General features: G+C 49.0%; 9 protein-coding genes across 9 annotated transcripts; 4 read left to right on the forward strand and 5 right to left on the reverse strand.

Moving 5' to 3' along the window:
* Positions 1 to 265: 265 nt before the first annotated feature.
* ASPGLDRAFT_38368 (EXS domain-containing protein) lies at positions 266 to 1777 on the reverse strand (the record flags this gene model as incomplete). The annotated part of the gene is made up of 5 exons (XM_022544938.1): positions 266 to 339; positions 451 to 767; positions 817 to 1499; positions 1570 to 1619; positions 1693 to 1777. The coding sequence occupies 5 exons, from the start codon at positions 1775 to 1777 to the stop codon at positions 266 to 268; spliced, it is 1209 nt and encodes a 402-aa protein (XP_022397863.1).
* Positions 1778 to 2252: 475 nt separating this feature from the next.
* On the forward strand, positions 2253 to 3380 carry pex10 (ubiquitin-protein ligase peroxin 10; the record flags this gene model as incomplete). Its single annotated transcript, XM_022541174.1, has 1 exon — positions 2253 to 3380. The coding sequence occupies one exon, from the start codon at positions 2253 to 2255 to the stop codon at positions 3378 to 3380; it is 1128 nt and encodes a 375-aa protein (XP_022397864.1).
* A 387-nt stretch (positions 3381 to 3767) lies between these two features.
* On the reverse strand, positions 3768 to 4493 carry ASPGLDRAFT_90051 (3'-5' exonuclease; the record flags this gene model as incomplete). The annotated part of the gene is made up of 1 exon (XM_022550479.1): positions 3768 to 4493. A coding segment is annotated over one exon (726 nt), but the record flags the coding sequence as incomplete, so codon positions are not given.
* A 913-nt stretch (positions 4494 to 5406) lies between these two features.
* On the forward strand, positions 5407 to 6090 carry ASPGLDRAFT_76498 (RNA-binding protein LSM5). Its single transcript, XM_022549853.1, has 6 exons — positions 5407 to 5470; positions 5523 to 5579; positions 5648 to 5686; positions 5744 to 5771; positions 5822 to 5885; positions 5941 to 6090. The coding sequence occupies exons 1-6, from the start codon at positions 5446 to 5448 to the stop codon at positions 5971 to 5973; spliced, it is 246 nt and encodes an 81-aa protein (XP_022397866.1). The 5' UTR covers positions 5407 to 5445; the 3' UTR covers positions 5974 to 6090.
* ASPGLDRAFT_782895 (uncharacterized protein) lies at positions 5934 to 6375 on the reverse strand. Its single transcript, XM_022549951.1, has one exon. It carries the CDS (start codon positions 6291 to 6293, stop codon positions 6039 to 6041), a length of 255 nt encoding a protein of 84 aa, XP_022397867.1. The 5' UTR covers positions 6294 to 6375; the 3' UTR covers positions 5934 to 6038.
* Positions 6376 to 7503: 1128 nt separating this feature from the next.
* On the forward strand, positions 7504 to 9580 carry ASPGLDRAFT_76499 (amino acid permease GAP1; the record flags this gene model as incomplete). The annotated part of the gene is made up of 4 exons (XM_022549854.1): positions 7504 to 7878; positions 7936 to 8156; positions 8262 to 8458; positions 8518 to 9580. The coding sequence occupies exons 1-4, from the start codon at positions 7605 to 7607 to the stop codon at positions 9578 to 9580; spliced, it is 1755 nt and encodes a 584-aa protein (XP_022397868.1). The 5' UTR covers positions 7504 to 7604.
* A 1191-nt stretch (positions 9581 to 10771) lies between these two features.
* On the forward strand, positions 10772 to 13480 carry ASPGLDRAFT_782942 (GTPase-activating protein RGD2). The gene is made up of 2 exons (XM_022549952.1): positions 10772 to 12024; positions 12078 to 13480. Exons 1-2 carry the CDS (start codon positions 10803 to 10805, stop codon positions 13259 to 13261), a joined length of 2406 nt encoding a protein of 801 aa, XP_022397869.1. The 5' UTR covers positions 10772 to 10802; the 3' UTR covers positions 13262 to 13480.
* A 2353-nt stretch (positions 13481 to 15833) lies between these two features.
* ASPGLDRAFT_38375 (uncharacterized protein) lies at positions 15834 to 16404 on the reverse strand (the record flags this gene model as incomplete). The annotated part of the gene is made up of 2 exons (XM_022544939.1): positions 15834 to 16016; positions 16102 to 16404. The coding sequence occupies 2 exons, from the start codon at positions 16402 to 16404 to the stop codon at positions 15834 to 15836; spliced, it is 486 nt and encodes a 161-aa protein (XP_022397870.1).
* Positions 16405 to 16675: 271 nt separating this feature from the next.
* Positions 16676 to 19021, reverse strand: ASPGLDRAFT_155749 (AAA family ATPase CDC6). The gene is made up of 3 exons (XM_022542365.1): positions 18905 to 19021; positions 18562 to 18837; positions 16676 to 18499 (listed from the first exon to the last, which is right to left on the reverse strand). The coding sequence occupies exons 1-3, from the start codon at positions 18954 to 18956 to the stop codon at positions 16893 to 16895; spliced, it is 1935 nt and encodes a 644-aa protein (XP_022397871.1). The 5' UTR covers positions 18957 to 19021; the 3' UTR covers positions 16676 to 16892.
* Between the last annotated feature and the right edge of the window lie 235 nt (positions 19022 to 19256).

Raw genomic sequence — 19256 nt, forward strand, 5'->3', positions numbered from 1 at the left:
AAAAAAAACAAAGAAAACTATTGCCCAATTTTATATGCATAAGCCACGCACTACTCCACTGCCCTAAACAAACATATCTCGCGAATTCCCGGTCATCTCAAAGGAGGAATATAAAGAGACATATAAAGAAATAATAGAAGAAAAGCCAGACCTAATATTAACAGAAGAGAATATAACATTCGCGAATCAGCAAAGGGTAAAAAAAAAAAAAAAGTATAAAGGAAAAGTCGTTGAATTGGCGGATCCGATCATACACTGGTGAGATTTAATCTGCGTCCAATTTACCGGTGAATTCACCAAGGAGGATATCGTCGGGGGCTGGACCGCGATGGCTTCGCACTGTGGGGCCAAACCGTTAGTAAACAGAAGCGCAAGAAAGACCGCTAATACCACGTTGAAACAACGGGCAAAAATGCGACCAAGAAACAAAGAGAGCAGCGCAAGTCTTACCCCATTCGGCCTCTACCCGAAAGAAAACCCACATCCATCGCCGTGCAACTTCGAGGAACATGAGGACAAAGAGGCCAGATTCCCGCTCTGTGAGCCATAGCAAACCCGGCACGAATTTGGAAGCCCACGAGAATCGGAGAACCAGGTCAATGAGAATTGCGGAGCGATATAATCGGTCAGAGGAGAAGTAACGGTGGCGCCGCAGTCCATACGGGTATTCCGATGTGTCACGCGACCCGGTTAAGAGGGTCAAATCCCAATCTTTGGTTACATCCCACCAGAATGTGTAGGCAGAGTTGATAATGGTGCAAATGAGTCTGCTAGCTGTTAGCAATGGTTTTCAAAAAAGAGTCACAAGTAGCATACAATAGCCGAGCCAGATCCATCTCGCTATATCCATAGAACACCAGAGGACTGTAATTCCGCAACTTGGCACTAAGATAAATGACCGGAAACGCAGTAGCGTACTTCAACGCGTTTGCCAAGTGCTGGAAACCCCTGTTTTCCCTCGTCGCACCAGCGCGACGGACACGGATGTATTCAATCAAACATTGTCGGAACCGGATAATGCTGGGAATGGCGATGATGATGGGCACGATGTAGTCGTGTCCGCAGGTACGATTCGGCTTCGACGTGCTCGAAATCCCCCGCGCGAAGAACATGCAAAAGGTCACGTATAGATCCGCAATGACCTTGGCGTAACTGGTCAAGGCATCCGCCAGGAGAATATCTCCAAACTTGCCGTCCTGGGCCTCCGCGAGTCCTCCAACACTAACTCGTCTCAGCGACAAGAGGAAATGGCGTTTCCCGGCCTTGCAGACGCGGTTGAATGGCAGCGCGATGATCACAAAGAAGCTCACGATGTATGCCTGCGGGATGAAATCCAACAGCTCAACGAGGTGAGCAGACCCATGGGTGGCCACCCAGAATATAAAGAGAGTGATGACGAGAGGGAGGGTCAAGAGTCTCGCGAGACGGTAGGCGGAGGAGTAGTGAGGGGGTTGTTGAGGGGATTGACGGGCAGGGTATCGGATCAGCGCAGGGACATCCTATACAGAAAATCAGTCAATCTCAATTCAATTGCATGACCTATTAGGCGCGGATGTCGGATAAACCCACGATGTTCGCTTTTCGGAGGTAGTGGAGATTGACACCCCAGCCCCAGAAACCTGGCCATCACGACAGATAATCAATAAGGCTGAATATCGAAAATCGGACACTACCGAGAGTAGACACACATACCAGCCACCAATATCACCGCGACACGATAGGGAAAAGGAAGGAAGAGACTGAAATCGTCCAATTGAGCATGTTGATCAGGGCCCATATTCCATTGACGATGCGGAGCTGAAGAACAGCGCCGAGATAGGGGGAGAAGGAAGGAGGAAAAGGAAGAAACGGAAACGCGAAGAAGAAAAATCCGGCAAAAAAACCCCAAAGAAGAATAAGAGAAGAAAGAAAAGAAAAGCAACAGAACAATGGCAAAAGAGCGACTAGGGGTGAGTGGTGGCACTGGGAATCACAATCATTGCAGTCGTGAAGCTTCAGGGACGAGTCGGGGTTTCACGTTGTCTTTGGGACCCTTTCCTGTTCCGGTTAGCGGGTCTGGACTCTGTGCCATTTTTGGATCGGGGTTCCCCACGTGATGCGCGGTCAGGTGACGCCAGTCACGGGACACATTGCCGAGGCATCTTAGACCGCTGGCAATGCGGTCACGGTGAGGAGAACAGAGACAATGAAATGACCTTGAAGAGATAATAATATAAAACTCTATACGCGAGCTTCTCTCAGGCTGAGCAGACATGGCAGACGAAGACCTTTCCACGATTCCCACCTCTCCCTCGGCCCATTTCTACCCGTTCGCAACATCTCCGGATATCATCCGCTCTCATGAGAAGGATGGCTTCATCACAGGGAGCTTGATCAATCAAGCCCAGAACATTGCCCGTTCACTCCGTGGAGCCCGATTCGCTCACGCTCATTCCGACTCCATCAAACACCTGACAGAGATCCTGTACTTCTCGTTAACGACCTTGATCGGTAACCGAACACTGGGAGAGGAATACTGCGACCTCGTTCAGCTGGAGGATGACACCCTTCAACTTCCGTCGACTATCCGCAGAGCGGGATACATTCTGAGCAGCATCGTGGTTCCCTGGGTTCTCCAGCGTATTCTTCCCGCTTTTCGACGGCGGTTACGCGCGAAGCTGGAACGAAGTGTTGCCCGGCAACAATTCAAAGCTCAACAGGCGGCTGCGCAGCAACCAGTGCTGCCCGGGAAGGAAAAAGGAAAGCAGGAGAAACGCCCCTTGATCACGAAGTTGAGGGTTCAGAAATACATCCTCGAGCATCTGGACTCGATAACCTCGGTCTCGCCTGTTTACGCTCTCAGCATCGCGACGTTCTACTTCACCGGCTCGTATTACCACCTCGCCAAGAGGTTCTGGAACCTCCGCTACGTGTTCACAAAGAAGCTTGAGGAGAATGAGCAGCGTGTTGGCTATGAAGTCCTGGGTGTTCTGCTCGTCCTACAGATCGCCGTGCATGGTGTCTCTCACGTCAGGAAGGTCACCGCTAGCCTGAAGCAACAGCAAGAAAACCCGGAACTGGAGTCCGAGATGCTGGAGTCTACTGAGAAACGAGACGATTCTGTCATCCCATCGATTGAGAATCCATCTCCCCTCCCTAATCTCCCCGCGTCTATGCCTCGGTACGACCTGGGCGAGGACGCGGATGCCGTGCCCTGGATCCCACCAGGTCAGCAGAGCAGGTGCACATTGTGCCTGGAACTCTTCAAGGATCCCAGTGTCACGACCTGCGGACATGTCTTCTGCTGGACTTGCGTGAGGGACTGGACGCGTGAGAAGCCTGAGTGTCCTCTTTGTCGACAGGATGTGATTCTTTCCAAGGTTCTCCCTCTAAGAGGGTAGACCTGTACAATGTTTGTTTCTCGTGATTGGTCTTGGAAAGTCAGCCTCGTATATTCACTTGACCATATATACCCCGATCTTTGTGGCATAATGCAGTGTATTTAGAATGTAGCCTATTTAGACGTGTTCAGATGTAGATAATCTCATAATCATCATTCAGTTTTCAAAAAGTCGTATGTCCATATGTAATGCAGGGTATCTGGTATCTGAGCATGCCAATCTAGTCTTCGTGATATGCAAAAAGAGAACAATGCCATAAAAACGCCATAAATCACCAAAACCCCATATATAGCTTCCAATCTTTATATCCAGCACGACAGGGACCTATATGGCCTTCCCACCAACGTTTGAATCCGTACTACCATCGAGCTCTGCGGCTGCTTTCTCCTCTTCAGCCACAGTCGCCTTTTGCGCTTCCTCCACAAGGCGAATTGGCAAATCTAATTCCGCATGTGCCGGTCGTGGAGGCACAGGGATCATCGCTTGTCGTTTACCATCCATAGCCTTGAACAAACAGATGCAAGCATACGGATCATTCGCAGCATACTGAACTTGATCATAGTTCAAAGGACGGGTCCAGTCACTGCATCGTACTTCAGTATCTTTCAACAAAGGCAGCCCAAAATGCTCCTCCACCTGGTCGTTGAGATTGACCAGGCGCTTGTTGACAAGTTTCGGCTGCGATTGGGAGTATTTGATTAGTCTGTGCAGATGGCTGAGTTCGAAAATGCCTCGGGCGTTGACCCCGAGGTATCTGCGTAGACGTGTAAAATCTGCTTTGATATGAACGCCGACTTTTGTGATATTGGGCGATTCTATAATCTGGCGTAGTGAAGGCGCAACAAAATGTTCGGGCTCCGTTCCTATGAAGGAGGCAACGTGGAACAGCGCGACTCGCTTTTTGCTTGCGATTTGGATCAAGGAAACGTTGTCTTTGATGCCGTCGGCATATGTGGCTTGGGCTTTCCATTCCATGTCGAATCCTATTACTTCGTCGTCCAGGAAGTACTGAGCCACGTCTTCCATTGTTCGGAGACTTCTGCAGTAATGGATTATGATTGGGTTTCCGTCTGGAGCTTTGTGCAAATGATGACTCCAGTATTTTGTTGCAGGAGGTTTAGGTGAAATTGGATTCGCAGTGACTCGCTGTCGCGCCACGGTCCCTGTCGTGACAGTCTGTTGTGTCTGATTCTTATACACAGAAGACGTGGTTTGCGTGATTTTATGAGTCTCTAAAGACTCGGACGGGGGTCCATTTCCGTGTTCAGCAACTGAGAATGCAGCAGACCCCGTGCTATATGATCTGCTCATAAGCTGAAAAGCGCACGTTTCTCCTCCATTTCTAGACGGACGGCGCAAGCCATGTGCTGTGACATGACTCTGGCGACCTCCAACAGGCTCCTTGTTCAACACAGCAGAATTTCGACATATGGGTCCAATGGTCCAGCTGTCGTATGGTCTCCTCGACGCAAGCAAATTCGCATTCTGAATCCCTGAAGCATTGAATAAGATCCTCCCATTCCATGACTTCATAACGTCCACCGATCGATAAAAGCGCATGATATCTGGACCTTGCTGCCCTGAAAATCCCAGCTAATCGCAAGTAGGTAGGAGATATCAATAGTTCCTCGATCCAGACTCAGCCATGTGTTTCTCGTCAATGGACAAAGCCACGAAAGTGTTGCTGATTTCCGGGGCTGTATAAAGATCGGCTATTCGAGCAGGCATAGGAAAATAGAAGAAAGCAGGAGTAACCGGCTTTTTCAATTACAAATATAATATAGAAGTATCCCTACCCCTGGCAGGAACAGTACCTGAAAAGATGTACTCGGAGTAAGCGTACAATTCATGTGGAGTGATCGAGCGCTAAATAGCGCTAAACCAGATTTGGACTAAACATCGGTGTCGGATAAAGAGATCAACCGGACATACGCCAAGATGTCCGATGGGACATTGAGGGACCGCAACAGCTTTATATTGCGTTTTGTCCAAGCATATCAGTCGACGCCTATTATCAGGATATATAATTGCAGATCATTGAAAAGTTTCGCACATTTCAGAGAAGATGGCGTCGCAACTGCTTCCTTTGGGTTCGTGCAAATATCTGATATCCGCGAGTATTGCCGCTAACCTCGTGAACAGAGTTGATTGATAAGTGCGTCGGCTCGAGAATTTGGGTGGTCATGAAGGGTGACAAGGGTGTGTATTCTCGCCCTTTCAGCGGAATGGTCGCGAAAGTCGAACGCTGTAAGCTAATGACCGCACAGAGTTCTCTGGGACATTGCTCGGATTCGATGACTACGTCAGTAAGTAGCTTCTTTCATGTCTTATGAAAAAATGACCGTTTACTGATGTGCGGCTAGACATGGTCCTGGAAGATGTGACTGAATTGTGAGTGTCTTTCTGAGCCAGTGTCATGTACGTTAATTAACATGGGATAGTGATTACGCCGGTGGCAAATCCCAGCTTCCCAAGATCTTGCTGAACGGGAACAATATCTGCATGGTAGGCTTGACTATGGCTGTTTTTATACGCCCAGGAAGCTAACTTATATGTTCAGTTGATCCCCGGAGGAGAAGGGCCAGGCGCCTAAAGACATGTTTCAATTTAATTGTTCACTATGATCAAAAGAACGTTGCTGGTGATGATTGAACGACTTCATATAGAGAAGCTATAATGGCAGATCAATTGCATTTTGTTACGATTCGTCAAAGTACCCCGGGTAAGCTTAAGTGGTCTCTCCACATAGGAATTGCCCGAGGCAGATTCCCATATCGACTCATTTGCTAGTGAGGAGCCTTTCAAAAGCATGCATACTACTGGAGTAATTGCGTCCCTCCTTCCCCAGAGAAGGGGTAGAGCTGCAAAGGCGACCTGTTGGGGTAAATATAAGAGACAGACACACGTGCACATCTTGAATCTCGGCTAGCAGGCAGCTGTTAGTGTTAAAGGAGCGAGCCTCGTTGGGTCCATGACAGCCACTTGCTTATGCCGTTTACCTCTCAACCCACTACTGGCCTTCAATGCGTCCTTTCTTTCTGCATCTCCGGAACGGTCGAAGAATACCATATTCTGTGTTACTCTGACCGAAGTACGCCGGGGTGCATACAAAGTAGCACAGCTCTGAGCATCTGAGAACAGACCATGTGGCGCGCACGAGCCCTACCTGCCAGACTCGTGGCTAAGTCTCCCCCGTTCGCTAGAACCCCTCCATACAAAGTACTTTATATTTCTTCCAATGAAACCGCTAAGAACGCTCTTATCTTGAGCACGGGAACGTAGTCTGCGTCTACGCAATATGATTGGCTAAACCTTTATACGCAGAGGTGTCAAGCGGGGATAGATACCCGACTAGGACTAGTCCGCCACTACAACTGATAACCAACAGTGCCACCGGGAGGCATACAGCTACATACCCCTGGTTTATTCTCGTATATCATGTTGTTTGATAGCAGTTAAAACCAATCGGAGTCATTAGTCATGATACTGGTTATTGGCGAAAAGCTGAAGCACCGATAAGCAGCGTTTTGAGAGGGTTTACACGAGCGATAATGATATACTTAGATCATACGGCACAGAACCAAGCGCGTGACACTTGCATAGTTGCAGGTAGCCTTTGGAATAAACCATGAACTAGCTTTGATATGGCTGGTCGCATAGCCGGTCCGGTTATATTAGAGAGATGATTGGGCTACAGGTGTACCGAGGCAGCTGTGCGAAGATAATCTCATACAGATTGCTGTGTTCTCACCAATTATTGTTGCTTCTATATTTTGCTCCCATAGATCCAACGGCTTGGTACGGCTCTTAGTGCTCTCAATGCGGTCAATGCCCGGGCAGAGGCGAGGTTGTCTGTGAGACAATTCCTTAGTTTCTCACGAGGACTGTGCTTGGTTCAAACGAAATCTAATCTAAAGCGGTATTGTTATTGCTAATCTCCCGGTGGGAAGAGGCGAAACACGATACGGTACAATTACTGATGATAATAGTGCGTTATCTCCCGCGACTGGTCGGCCATACTTATACCGGGATTTCCCCGTCATGCACCTTCATCTCTTTTTTCGTTAATTTATTCATTATCACTACTATTACTTATTTACTTCTTTCTCCAGCACTTGTTTTAAGATATTGGATTTATTGCAAACAAAAAGCATTGTCAAACCCCCAGCCGCGTTGTCCATGCTCAAATCCTAAACCATCCACCCCACAACATCACATCGCACCATGGAGAAAGACGCGATAGAGCCAAAAACAATCAGAACAGGGTCCGGCGATCCGCCTCCAGGCTACGGCGAGTCAGAACCTATTCGAGGAAATCTCGGCCAGCGGTTTTTGGACAGCTTCAAGCGAAACCCTAATGCGCAAATCAACCAACAACCCCCAACAGATGGAAGCAATGTAGACCCTGAAATTGCTGCCCAAAACACGGCAAACTCACCTCTAGAGCGTCGTCTCAAGGGTCGCCACATGCAGATGATAGCTTTGGGGGGGAGCATTGGTCTGTCTATGAGGGCAATAATGAAGAGATTGATGCATTGACTAACTTGCTTTCTAGGTACCGGTCTTTTTGTCGGCTCGGGAAACGTCTTATCTACCGGCGGCCCGGCTTCCGTCCTTATCGCCTACGGGTTAATCGGCGTCATGTTATACTGCACCGTTCACGCCCTGGGTGAGATGGCTGTCCTCTTTCCTGTTGCAGGATCGTTCGCAAGCTATTCTACTCGATTTATTGACGGCTCATGGGGTTTCGCTATGGGGTGGAATTATGCTATGCAGGTATGGTGGCAAGCATGATTCCTATCTGATTTCAGCTTCTCGTGGCTTTCCTACCAGCAATGCAAAAGGCATCAGATTGTACAGAAACTAACCCTAATTCTCTAGTGGCTCATTGTTCTCCCCCTAGAAATCGTTGCCGCTTCAATCACCATTGACTATTGGGATTCGAACATTTCGAACGCTGCCTGGGTTGCAATATTCTGGGTGATGATAGTGGTCATCAACATGTTTGGCGTCAAGGGATACGGTGAGGCGGAGTTTGTCTTCTCAATGATCAAGGTTATTGCTGTGCTTGGCTTTATGTAAGCATGTCCTTCTTTCATTGCTTTGTGTTCATGAACTGTACTCACAAGCGAATTAGCATCCTCGGTATTATCCTAAACTGCGGCGGAGGTCCGAGAGGCGGCTATATCGGCGGGAGATATTGGCATGATCCAGGCGCATTTCACAATGGCTTCAAGGGTCTTTGCAGTGTATTCGTCAATGCAGCCTTCGCATTCGCCGGTACGGAGCTGGTTGGTCTTGCTGCAGCTGAAGCTGCGAATCCCCGGAAGAGTCTCCCAACGGCGATTAAGCAGGTGTTTTGGCGTATCTTGCTTTTCTATCTCGTCTCCCTCACCCTAGTCGGGCTCTTAGTCCCGTATAACGATGATCAGTTGACATCAGGGAGTTCCTCAGCAGATGCTAGGGCATCTCCTTTTGTAATTGCCATTAAGAACGCTGGCATTTCTGGTCTTGATTCTGTCATGAATGTTGTGATCATGATTGCCGTCTTGTCTGTGGGTAACTCATCTGTTTATGGGTCGTCGCGAACCCTAGCTGCTTTGGCTGAACAGGGTCAAGCACCTAAAATCCTGGCCTATATCGACCGCAAAGGCCGTCCTCTTGTTGCACAAGGCATTGCATCAGTCCTAGGTCTTCTTGCATTCCTGGCAGCATCTGATAAGCAAGAAGATGCCTTCAACTGGATGCTGGCCATTTCTGGGCTGTCATCCATCTTCACCTGGGGGTCGATTTGCCTGGCTCATATCCGATTCCGTCGTGGGTGGAAGGCCCAAGGACATAGCCTGGATGAGCTGCCATTTCGCTCTCAGCCAGGCGTGGTTGGATCCTGGGTCGGATTTATCTTCAACTGTCTCGTGCTCGTTGCGCAATTCTGGGTTGGATTTGCCCCCGTCGACTACGGAAAGATGACTGCCTCCGGGAGAGTTGAGAGTTTCTTCCAAAGCTATCTGGCCGCTCCGGTTGTCATAGCCTTTTACATCCCATATAAGATCTACACTCGGTCTCCGTTTATGCGCGCCAAGGATATGGATTTGCAAACGGGTCGTCGGGATCTCGACATCCAACACCTAATCGATGAGGAACGGGCCGAACAGGCGGCATGGCCTTGGTGGAAAAAGGCGTATAAATTCTTCTGTTAAGCTGTCTATAATAATATGTATCTTAGTTTACCCTAATTCTTTTAACATAGAGACTAAAACTCGACGTTTCTTACATAACCCACTTCTAGACTTCTCCAGTCTTGGCGTGTTTGCACTCTGGACCCGTCACGCCGGTACAGCCGTTACGCTCCTATTACGGATAACATACCACTTGTTTTACCTTAGTGGGTCATTCGCAGCCACACAAGAAAATAGACGCTGCCATAAATAGGAATCACGTGAGTGACTAGTTTCAGGTCGGTAAATGATTTACGATACGGATACCGAGCGATACGAATACGGGCGGTGTATCAGTATTTGATCTTCTCTTTCGAGAGTCATCGGCCAACAAGAAAGAATCCTGCTGCAGGCAGAACCACTCTCGCCCTGACAGTCCATCTGTGACCTGTTCTCCTTTTGTACTCGGACGCATTGCTTGCTTGCTCTCCTTTTCGTTGTCCTTTCTCTTCTTTGCTTCTTGTTTTGTTTCCGGGTTGTTCTAGTTCTCTTGTCGCCTTCCTTTTCGCCTTCTTGCTGTTGCCGCTGCTGCTCCGGCGCTTGGCTTGCTTCATTCCACGGTTCTCGCTCTTTTTCTAGCCGCCCTCGCATCGAAGTCCCTCTCCCTCTCCGAGCCGATACCTCAGGGTGATAATTCTGATAATTCGAACCGATATCGTGAACAAAAGGCTGGTTTTCCTTTGCTTGGCAACTAGTTTGCCCTTTCGGAGTTCATTGGTTACGTGTACAGAGTACACAATCAAAAGCCCTTGGTTACTATTGCGTCTCCGCATTCTTTGAGATTTATCATCCCCGCGACTTGGGTTACACCGTTCGATTCGCTTTTGCTACGTGTTCTACGGAAACAGTTGGAGGGATTTTAGGTTTCGTCCGAACTGTTCATAATGCCGGGTTTCGCGGATTCGTTCTGGACCCCCGACTACGCTTCGGGTTTGGGGGTACTATATGGAAAGCTACAGCAGGGTGTTGTGGAAAATAGGCAGATTTTTACTGTTGCGTCTCTGCGTGCGGATGCGGAAGAGCAGTATGGACTTAAGTTGGGGGACATTGCGCCGAGCGTGGACCGGATGCCAAACGGGTTTGGCAAGGATGACGGGGCTAGTGTGAGGAAGGTATATATCTTTTGATAATTGTTCATTGGTCAATGGGCCTGTGCTGATACCGGTGTTCCGCTTTCCAGGCATACGAAGGAGTCCGCACCGAGATGGTTGAAGCGGCAAAGAACCATCAGAAGATCGCATCGAATATTCGTGAACTCGTTGTCTCGCCCTTCAGACGCTGGTGCGGTCAGCATGAAGCCAGAATTCAGCTCTCGCACGACGATCTCCAGACGCGTATCAAGGAACATACCAAACAGGTGGAGGTTGTCAAGAAGCTGCGGAGTCACTACTTCAACAAGTGTCGTGTGGTTGAAGACTTGGAGGAAGAGAACAAGCTTGCCTTCCAAGCCCCCCAAAACAGTCCCCAGTCCAAGAACACTCCTCGACTTGTCCTTCCGGAAAAACAACCAGAGGAAGAAGAACCTGTTGAGATTGGGGATCGCATCTACCCGCCAGAGGAGTTGAAGAGACTTCTGGTGCATATGCTGGAGAATATTAAGGTGGGAGACGTCAAGGTGCCTATCATGGGTACCTACCAGAACACGTCGACTGGTGCGGACATCGTCGAGTACACCCAAAAGTACATGAATGCGACTAGTCTCACTTATGCGGAAGCGATTGGTCAAGACCTTGTCGAAAACGGCTTCCTCCGGCTTGTGGGTAACATGGGAAACACTTTCGCCAACAGCTCGAAGATGAATTACCAGTGGCGCGCAAAGGTCTTCCAAGTAACCGGTATGCCCGAGAAGAAGAAGCCTCTGATGCGCGTCACGTCGGCTGCCTCAAGCGAAGACGGTGGTAACGACTCCCCGATTGCGTCCGTCTCGGAGATGATTGCTGGCTGGAACCCTCTCAACAACCCGTATCCGAATGAGTCGCCGGCAGAGAAGCTGCACAGGGAAGCCCGTGAAGCGGATGAACGGTACAAGGCTGCAGTGCGCAAGCTTGACCAGATCAGATGCAAACTTGAGGAAGAGATTGTCGCGAACCTTCGCTTCATGGAACAATGCGAGCTCGACCGTCTCAAGGCGATCAAGTCTGTTGTTCTGGATTTCTCTGGTGCGATCAGCAACGTCATCCCGAACCTGCAAAGCACCGTCGACCACATGATGCTGTACCAGGAAACCATTCAGCCTCTAGGAGACCTCCGGTATCTCCTTGAGAACTACCGGACTGGTGGCTTTGTCCCTCGGGTCCAGGCCTATGAGAACTACTATGGCTCGGTTGAAGACCAAAACTTTGGTGTCGACCTTGAAGCCAGGTCAAGGGCTGACCGCAAGCGGGTTCCTATCCTCCTAACCTCGATCTTGACCTATTTGGACGACCGTAAGTGATTGACTATCCGCGCGTAATGTCTTCCCGTGCTAATTGAATTACAGGTTACCCCGAACTTGAAGGAGACGAGGCACGTCGTGCCGTCTGGCTCCATGACGTTCCCTTGGAGGCAACACACCGTCTTCGCAATGCACTGAACAACAGCAAGGTGGACTATCAGGAAGTGCTGGAACAGTCTGAGATCCCCGTTGTTGTCAGCGTCCTGAAACTTTACCTCCTTGAGTTGCCCGATTCCCTAGTTTCTTCCCAAGTTTACGAAATCGTCAAGACGGTCTATTCGACTACTGCTCATGAGACAACGGAAGAAGGACGGATTAAGGTCTTGCAGAGCACACTCGGACAACTCCGTCTCAACAACATTGCTACGCTTGACGCCATAATGACCCATATCACGCGCTTGATTGATTTGACCTCTGCTGACGAGACGTTCGTTTCGACGCTCACCCAGTCATTGTCGCAGTGCGTTCTCCGGCCGCGCTGGGAGAGCAGTCTTACCATGGACGAGCGTCACAGCTACCGTCTGATCCGAGACCTCTTTGCTCACAAAGATGTGATTTTTGGTGAACTGAAGCGGCAGTCCAGCGCAAACGGACTTGGAAGGACGAACAGCCGTCCTCGTGCCATCAGTACCGATGAGAGCAACCGCCGCGCGGCCATGGAAGCCCGCAACCGTGCCATTGTGGACCGCAGCCGTGGTCACAGCCCGGCTCCTCCCCGCAAGCACCGCCGGGACCGCTCCAGCGGTGCGTCGGAAACCAGACGGTTCCCGATCAACGTGACTAGCCCGACGGATAAGAGAACCATGACCAGAGGCAGCCTGGACGTCCCCAGCAACAACAACTCTCCTACTGGAACCGAGCAAATGACGAACGTGAATATCCATGCTGCTGAATCTGCAACCAATGGCACTCCAGACGACTCCCCGGTCTCTGCTGCTGCGAGCGTTAGCACCTCGGGCACGTCTAGCCCTCCACCGCCGCCAGCGGCTGCGACAGACGACTCGCCCACTCCCACACCTACACCAGCACCAGTGCACGCTTCCACTACCAGCGACGCTGATAAGCGCACGTCAATCTCTCGTTCTAGTTTGAAGTTTACCCGCAAGCCTGGTCTCGGTAGCGTGTCCAGCTTCCCTACGTCTGTGGGTACGAACAGCAACCGAAACAGCATTGCAGAGAGTGAACCCAATCGCATAACCCTGGAGGATAAGCCTATGGATGACGATTAAATGCGATTATCCGGTTTTCCACTGCTTTCGATTTTGTTTCGACCATGATGACTTTTACGTGGTTTCACTTAAGGAAAATTCTCGTTTTGCCCACACATCGCATTCCAAGTCGTGCTCATGGGTTTTTTTTTTATTTTTTTATTTTGAAGTTCAGAAAAGATTCCCATTATAGCCCTCATCACTCATCGGTTTATACACATACCCGGTTTGTATGCTTTATCGTTTGTTGTCGCTGCAATTTTTCTATATGTTGTTCTTTCCTTTGTCCCCTTCTGTCTGACACCGGTTGATTCGGTTTGAAGCGAGCTTTGACGTGTAATTTATTTGTACAGCATTTGAAGCTTTGACGACTTGTTCTCTAGGGATATTGTATATCACCTAGTATGAATGGTCCGTTGAAATTGAGTACCAACTTCCCTCGTGTATTTTGAGATTATCTTAGTATGCATATTCCTGAATAGACCAGATTTCGCAAGAAACGTTATTGTTTGAGTACAGAATACCACTGTTTATCCAATCCTCCTGAATAAAATTAGTCCATGAATTCCATTCCACTCATTCACTTATTGTTCTCTCTTCCACTCTTTCATCATCTATCCACTCCTCGCGTGTCCGATCTATTCACCCTTCCCTAATCCCATCGTCCTCCCATGAAGGACGCTCTACCGCCCCTATTCTTCCAAGGAAAGCGTTTGAAGACTGCACATAATGTATAACACTTAAAGAGCTCCTCTATAGAGCTTATCGTATCATACCTCACGAAATTCAATCTATTCAGGCTGCTATACAACACCCGAGCACAATGCTCAGTTCAACACCTGCTTCAAATCCTCCACGGACAGGATAAAACCGGAGAGCGAGATATACGGATTACCAACGAGTCTAATACTATGATATTGGTTTGGATGGTGCTAACCCTAACCGGACTGGTCTTCTCATACAGGGACCCCAATTGTCTCCGTACATCGCCTTTGGTGATTGTGATCCGCCGTGGATGGAGGGCTACTGAGTATGCTAACCCTTCTCAATTTGTCGAAAATCTCAAACGGCTTGACGGAAACACGAAGACGATCCACGGGGTTTTTCTCATCGATCTTAACTCCCCATATGTTGATGTTGGTGAGTGCTCGTCGAATACGACGCACCACACTCTGCAACCAAAACGAAATGTTTAGTAGTGGAAGAACTACAAATGTGATTGTGCAGTGGATGATTGCATAATGAGGAGGAGCATGACGCTTTAGTGCTATAATTGAGATAGAAAGTGGTACGGAATCACTTCGTCTCGACCAAGAGACTCAGTTCAGTCTGATAAAGGCAATGTTCGTGCTGCCACGTCCCAGCCAGACATTCCTTGCACAAAAATGACGGAAAATGTGTCAGTAGGACAGAGTGTGGCCCCATGGTTTCAACCAGGGCTCTAGAACTCTCAGAGGCTACATTGAGCTTCTGGAAGACAATCCTACCGAAGTAAGCTTCGCCAAGAAAAATTGCGTGTGGAAAGACAGACCAGAGGAGCCAGCGCTGGTATAGGATCTCAACATCCGATAGCAAGGCAGAGACAAAAATCTAATAGGTGTCGCTGACTACAGCTTATTCGACGAGCCTTTCAACTCGCAGGCATAATCGAGACTAAGGCCGAAGACACAGCGATGACATTGGTGAGTTGCTAATCTATATGGGTGAGTTAGCACTGGAGTATCTCTATTCAATACAAATGGCTAACCACTCTGGCCAACGGCGATTGTTCACAACCAGAGAATTACTGAGAACAAGGCAAATTGGGTTGTCCACACAGACAGACAGTTACATACAGTTGTTTTTTGAGAATCAACAATGGATCAGAGGTTAGTCACCTCATGGTAAAAAGACTGGACCGATAGGACCTATACATTCTTCATCTATTCGACGCTTTTGTTCGACACGCCATATTACTACGCCTCCAATACCCACGGCGCTTCTAAACATCTAGATGGTGACCAAGCGAGAATCTTCAAGATCGAGGGACATAACTTTCCATCTAGCGAATTGTCAAGTTCTTGAATTAGCTGGTTTATATATTGTCTCATGTAATGAAATGTACTTATTCAGGTTTGATATCCAACCAGAATCAAACGCACTTCATATTCAACCCCTTAGTAGGTGCACCACGATAATAACTATTTTTAATCGCCAGATCCGCCTCTACATTGGCCTGCAGTGATTTCTGCAGGTCCCTAAAGACAGAGCGGACCTTCTCGACCCCTTCTGCCATTCCTCCATCTTTGAGATAAAGCTCTTCTATTGTCGCTTGTCTAGCGACGGCGCGCATGGTAGTGTTCAGGATGGTAGTTGGGATGTCCATGTTGGTAGTTGGTTTGTCGAAGTCCGCGTTCGTGTCTTGTCTACACAGTAGTTGAAGAGTTGGTGTCTGTTCCGTACTTGTTTGCTTAACTGCCTTGTTTGGCGTATGTCTTTTTGGGAAACCTTGGTTGGTAGAATAGGCACAGGCAGCTAACACATAGTTTTAGGGTTCTAACATTCTGCCTACTGCCTACTGCCGTCGCTCATCTAGTCATCAACTCATCAACGATCAGGAAGCCTGAGCGGTATTCCCAATTGGCTTGCCCAAATACCACTGGGCAAATATTTTGAAAGCATTGGGGTTTCCATGACTGAAATCATACATCTTGGTCGGACGCAAGACGAGACTTTGACCCTGGAAAAAGGCTTCGATCACTCGCGCTTCTATTCTCATGAGGGAGACAGTCAAAACCTATAACGTATGTTAGATTTTGGACCAGTGAAGAGCAGCCTCGGATTACATAGGCTGTTGCTTACTCTTTTGAAGTACAAGGGACCCTCTCCCCTTTGGCATTCCTATCATAGTAAAAAATGTAGAACGAAAGGTATATGTTCATGACATATGTGCGATCAACTGGACGGGTGAAAGAATACTCCGTTTCATCATTTAGACCATTGTAAGGGCCCTCGAGGGCATCGTCAGTGGGTTCTGGAATCAGGTTGCCTGGGTAGAGAGCGAAGTAAAACGGTTTATGCGGTGATGTCTCGTCTAGTGTGATGGGATCAACGTCAATACAGAGCTCTTTTAGTTGCTGTAGGTCAAATTCATCAGCTCCAAGGTTCTTGGTTTTCAGCGTCATGTCCCTCAACGGCCAACGCCCCACGCACTTGGCAGTGGGCGGGAGATTCCACATTCCATGACATGGTGTGGAAGTTGGGCGAAAGGAGGACTTAATAGGTAAAAAATAGACCGGAAACTTGGTTTATATGGAAAGAAGGGCCCGCATAAGCGCCGCGGATGTCTTGGTACTTACATCAACCAATCAACCATCCAACAGTTAACTGAATAATCCTTGTTGCTCAAGTATGGAACGCTACTAACTACGATTACAAACATTGCTGGAATAGCAGAGCGGTTCTACCATTTGTATCCAAGATTTCTCGTCGTTATGCTATGCTAAGAATCGCTAACCTAGAATGACAAATACCATGAACTCCACGACGCCACGATATATCCAAAACATTGTCGGGTTGATGCTCAAAATGAAAGACCGGATGCATAATCTTCGAACTCCAAAAATGCCATATGCATGCAAGGCAGGTATACAAAAAAGAACGGCCACCTTCTCTACAGCCCTTGGCCTGAAAGCAACCTTCTTAAGATGCCCTCTCCTGGGCCCGCAATTTGGCCCTCGATTTCCCTTTGCGACACAAAGCAAACAAGTCCTTGTTCATCTGAGCCCTTGATAGGTGTCGAGGTAGCAGATCTTGACGGAGTGCGTCTCAGGTCCGAGCCACCGGCAACCGTACCTCCCCGACCACGGCCTTGGAATTCACCGACCAAGCCCATCGTTTCCAGATTACTGAGAACGTCTTTGAATTCGGTCGCTGTGAGGGGGTGAAGAATGTTATCGTTCCGGCACAACGCGCAGTACGTGTCGAAAATTTGCTTGACGGTTGGGGCGGAGATCTTGGTTCTGGACGGTGTGCTCGTGATGTCGCCTTCACGCCGCTTTCGGTCAAGTGCTATCAACGAACAGATAACTGCTTTTTGCTGGAGATTGATGTTCTGTAGTCTTTGGACGGTGCCTTGTCCGAAAGCAGATGAGGTGATGCGTGCCACATGGGCAATGCTAGCTCGAGGTGCGTTAAGGGCAGTATAAACCGATGTCGAATCCTTCGGTTGTGGTGTCTTTGCAGGGGTCGATAGGTTCTTGTTTTCGATCAGAATAGTCTTGGACGGAGTCTGTGGATCGTCGTTCTGCTTCTCCAGCTTCTTCAAAGTCTCCTGCTCAATGAGGTCGACGGCGCGCTTAACAAGCTCAAAGGCTTTCCGTAGATCACCCGTCTGAGAAGCCACCTTCTTCGCACATAATTGGATAGCAGCCGGCTGAACAAAAGGTACGAAGTTCGGTTCAGCATTTTGGTCACTGGGAAGCAATGACCGAAGACGGTTCGTGATCACATTGGCGATCTGGTTGGCGTTGTATGGCAAGAAGGGGAGTAATCGAGGTTTGAGGTTTTTCGCCTTGAGTTGTGGAAGAGATCGATCTGTCAGGTCGAGCGCGTTGGCAATTCCGATGAGCATGAGTTTAGACTTGCTATGCAATGCCCACTCGAAAAGTGACTGTAGTACTCCAGCGTCCGAGGTGAGAAGGTGATCGATTTCATCCAAGGTAACAAAAAACAGTCCGTCTTCCGACTCGTTCGGGATAAACATGGCTTTCAGTCGGTCCGCCTCACTCTTCTTGAAGATCTCCGAGTCGTCGCAGAATTCCTCAACGAGTTTGCTGTAAACATCACGAGGTCCCCGCATACTCGCACAGTTGACATGCGCAGTCTTCACGGCCGAAAAGTCCATCTCTTGACACACTTCATCGATCATCGCGCTTTTGCCGGTACCGGGAGGCCCACTGACATATAAGCAACCACCTGTTTGCGATTCCACACCATCTTCGATGAACGATCTCAACTTCTCCCGCTCCGTTTCGCGACCAATTAACCGACCGGAGTTCGCTCCCCGAGCAAACAGCTGCCGAGCCTGCGTATACACAGTTTGGGTTGTTGTAGTTATCGTAATAGTTGTCGGTGTAGAGACGTGTCGGGGAGTGCGCGGAGTCAAGGACTTGGCGCCGACTTGGACTCGATGTCTTGGGGTAATAGGAGGCGATTCGAGTACATCTTGGTATCGGGACTTGGAAGGAGTCTTGATTCCGATGGGGTTTGCGTTCTCATCTATCGCGAATTAGCTCGAGTTCAGCGCAACCCCTTGATTGAAGGGAAGGAAGAAGTCTTACCGTTCACGGCTTTTGACGTCGTTCGGAGGTGCGAGTTGACTTTGACGGGGGATGTGGTCGGCTGAACGGTATGCTTAGAGCGTCTAGTCTCAGCAGCAGGGGCACTCTTTTCAGCTGTGTCGTTTTCTTGGTCATTTTCTTCGGCGATCGAGCTTTTTTTCCTCCCCCGGGAACGCAATTGGCGTGGTGACGATACCGAAGACCGATCCTCTTCTTGAAGAATGCGAGGTGTCCGCGACCGACGCTTGCTGGAAGTGCGTACCGGTAATGCAGATGCTGTAACGAATGCCGTTAGTATCAGTAAGACGTACGACGTGGTGAGGAAGGGACGCTCGAATCGTACCTTCAGTTTGTAGAGCTCCCCGTGGGCGCTTTCCCAGAACCGTTGCTGCCATGGTGATGCGTCGCTGCTATGGTTGAGCTTGTGGAAGGAGCAAACGAGGAGGAGAATGTAGCAGCGGAGAGCAAGTGCGATGGATGTGCCTCGACGTATCGCCGATTATCCATTATTCCTTTTTAGGCGCGGACGCGCTCTTGTCGCGTCTACCATTTCGCGTCACGCGTCGTGAGGCCCAATAAAGTAGATCACGTGTAAATAGAGATCTGCATTTTAGGACTCAGTCGGTGGCCGTAGACTGTATGTAATTTATGTAAGATACGGTATCGTTACAGGTCACAAGGGATTCGGATCGGAT

This window comes from Aspergillus glaucus (genome assembly GCF_001890805.1).
Source record: "Aspergillus glaucus CBS 516.65 unplaced genomic scaffold ASPGLscaffold_20, whole genome shotgun sequence".
Lineage (NCBI taxonomy): Eukaryota > Fungi > Ascomycota > Eurotiomycetes > Eurotiales > Aspergillaceae > Aspergillus > Aspergillus glaucus.

Bases quoted from the DNA above. Each gene is read 5' to 3' on its own strand.
- ASPGLDRAFT_76498 (XM_022549853.1), top strand. From the start codon at position 5,446: ATGGCGTCGCAACTGCTTCCTTTGG. The intron at 5,772-5,821 runs GTGAGTGTCTTT...AACATGGGATAG, and splicing joins CTGGAAGATGTGACTGAATT to TGATTACGCCGGTGGCAAAT. The intron at 5,886-5,940 runs GTAGGCTTGACT...TTATATGTTCAG, and splicing joins ACGGGAACAATATCTGCATG to TTGATCCCCGGAGGAGAAGG.
- ASPGLDRAFT_782895 (XM_022549951.1), bottom strand. From the start codon at position 6,293: ATGTGCACGTGTGTCTGTCTCTTATATTTACCCCAACAGGTCGCCTTT.
- ASPGLDRAFT_782942 (XM_022549952.1), top strand. From the start codon at position 10,803: ATGGTTGAAGCGGCAAAGAACCATCAGAAGATCGCATCGAATATTCGT. The intron at 12,025-12,077 runs GTAAGTGATTGA...ATTGAATTACAG, and splicing joins CTTGACCTATTTGGACGACC to GTTACCCCGAACTTGAAGGA.
- ASPGLDRAFT_155749 (XM_022542365.1), bottom strand. From the start codon at position 18,956: ATGGCAGCAACGGTTCTGGGAAAGCGCCCACGGGGAGCTCTACAAACT. The intron at 18,838-18,904 runs GTACGATTCGAG...CATTCGTTACAG, and splicing joins GGGAGCTCTACAAACTGAAG to CATCTGCATTACCGGTACGC. The intron at 18,500-18,561 runs GTAAGACTTCTT...AATTCGCGATAG, and splicing joins GACGTCAAAAGCCGTGAACG to ATGAGAACGCAAACCCCATC.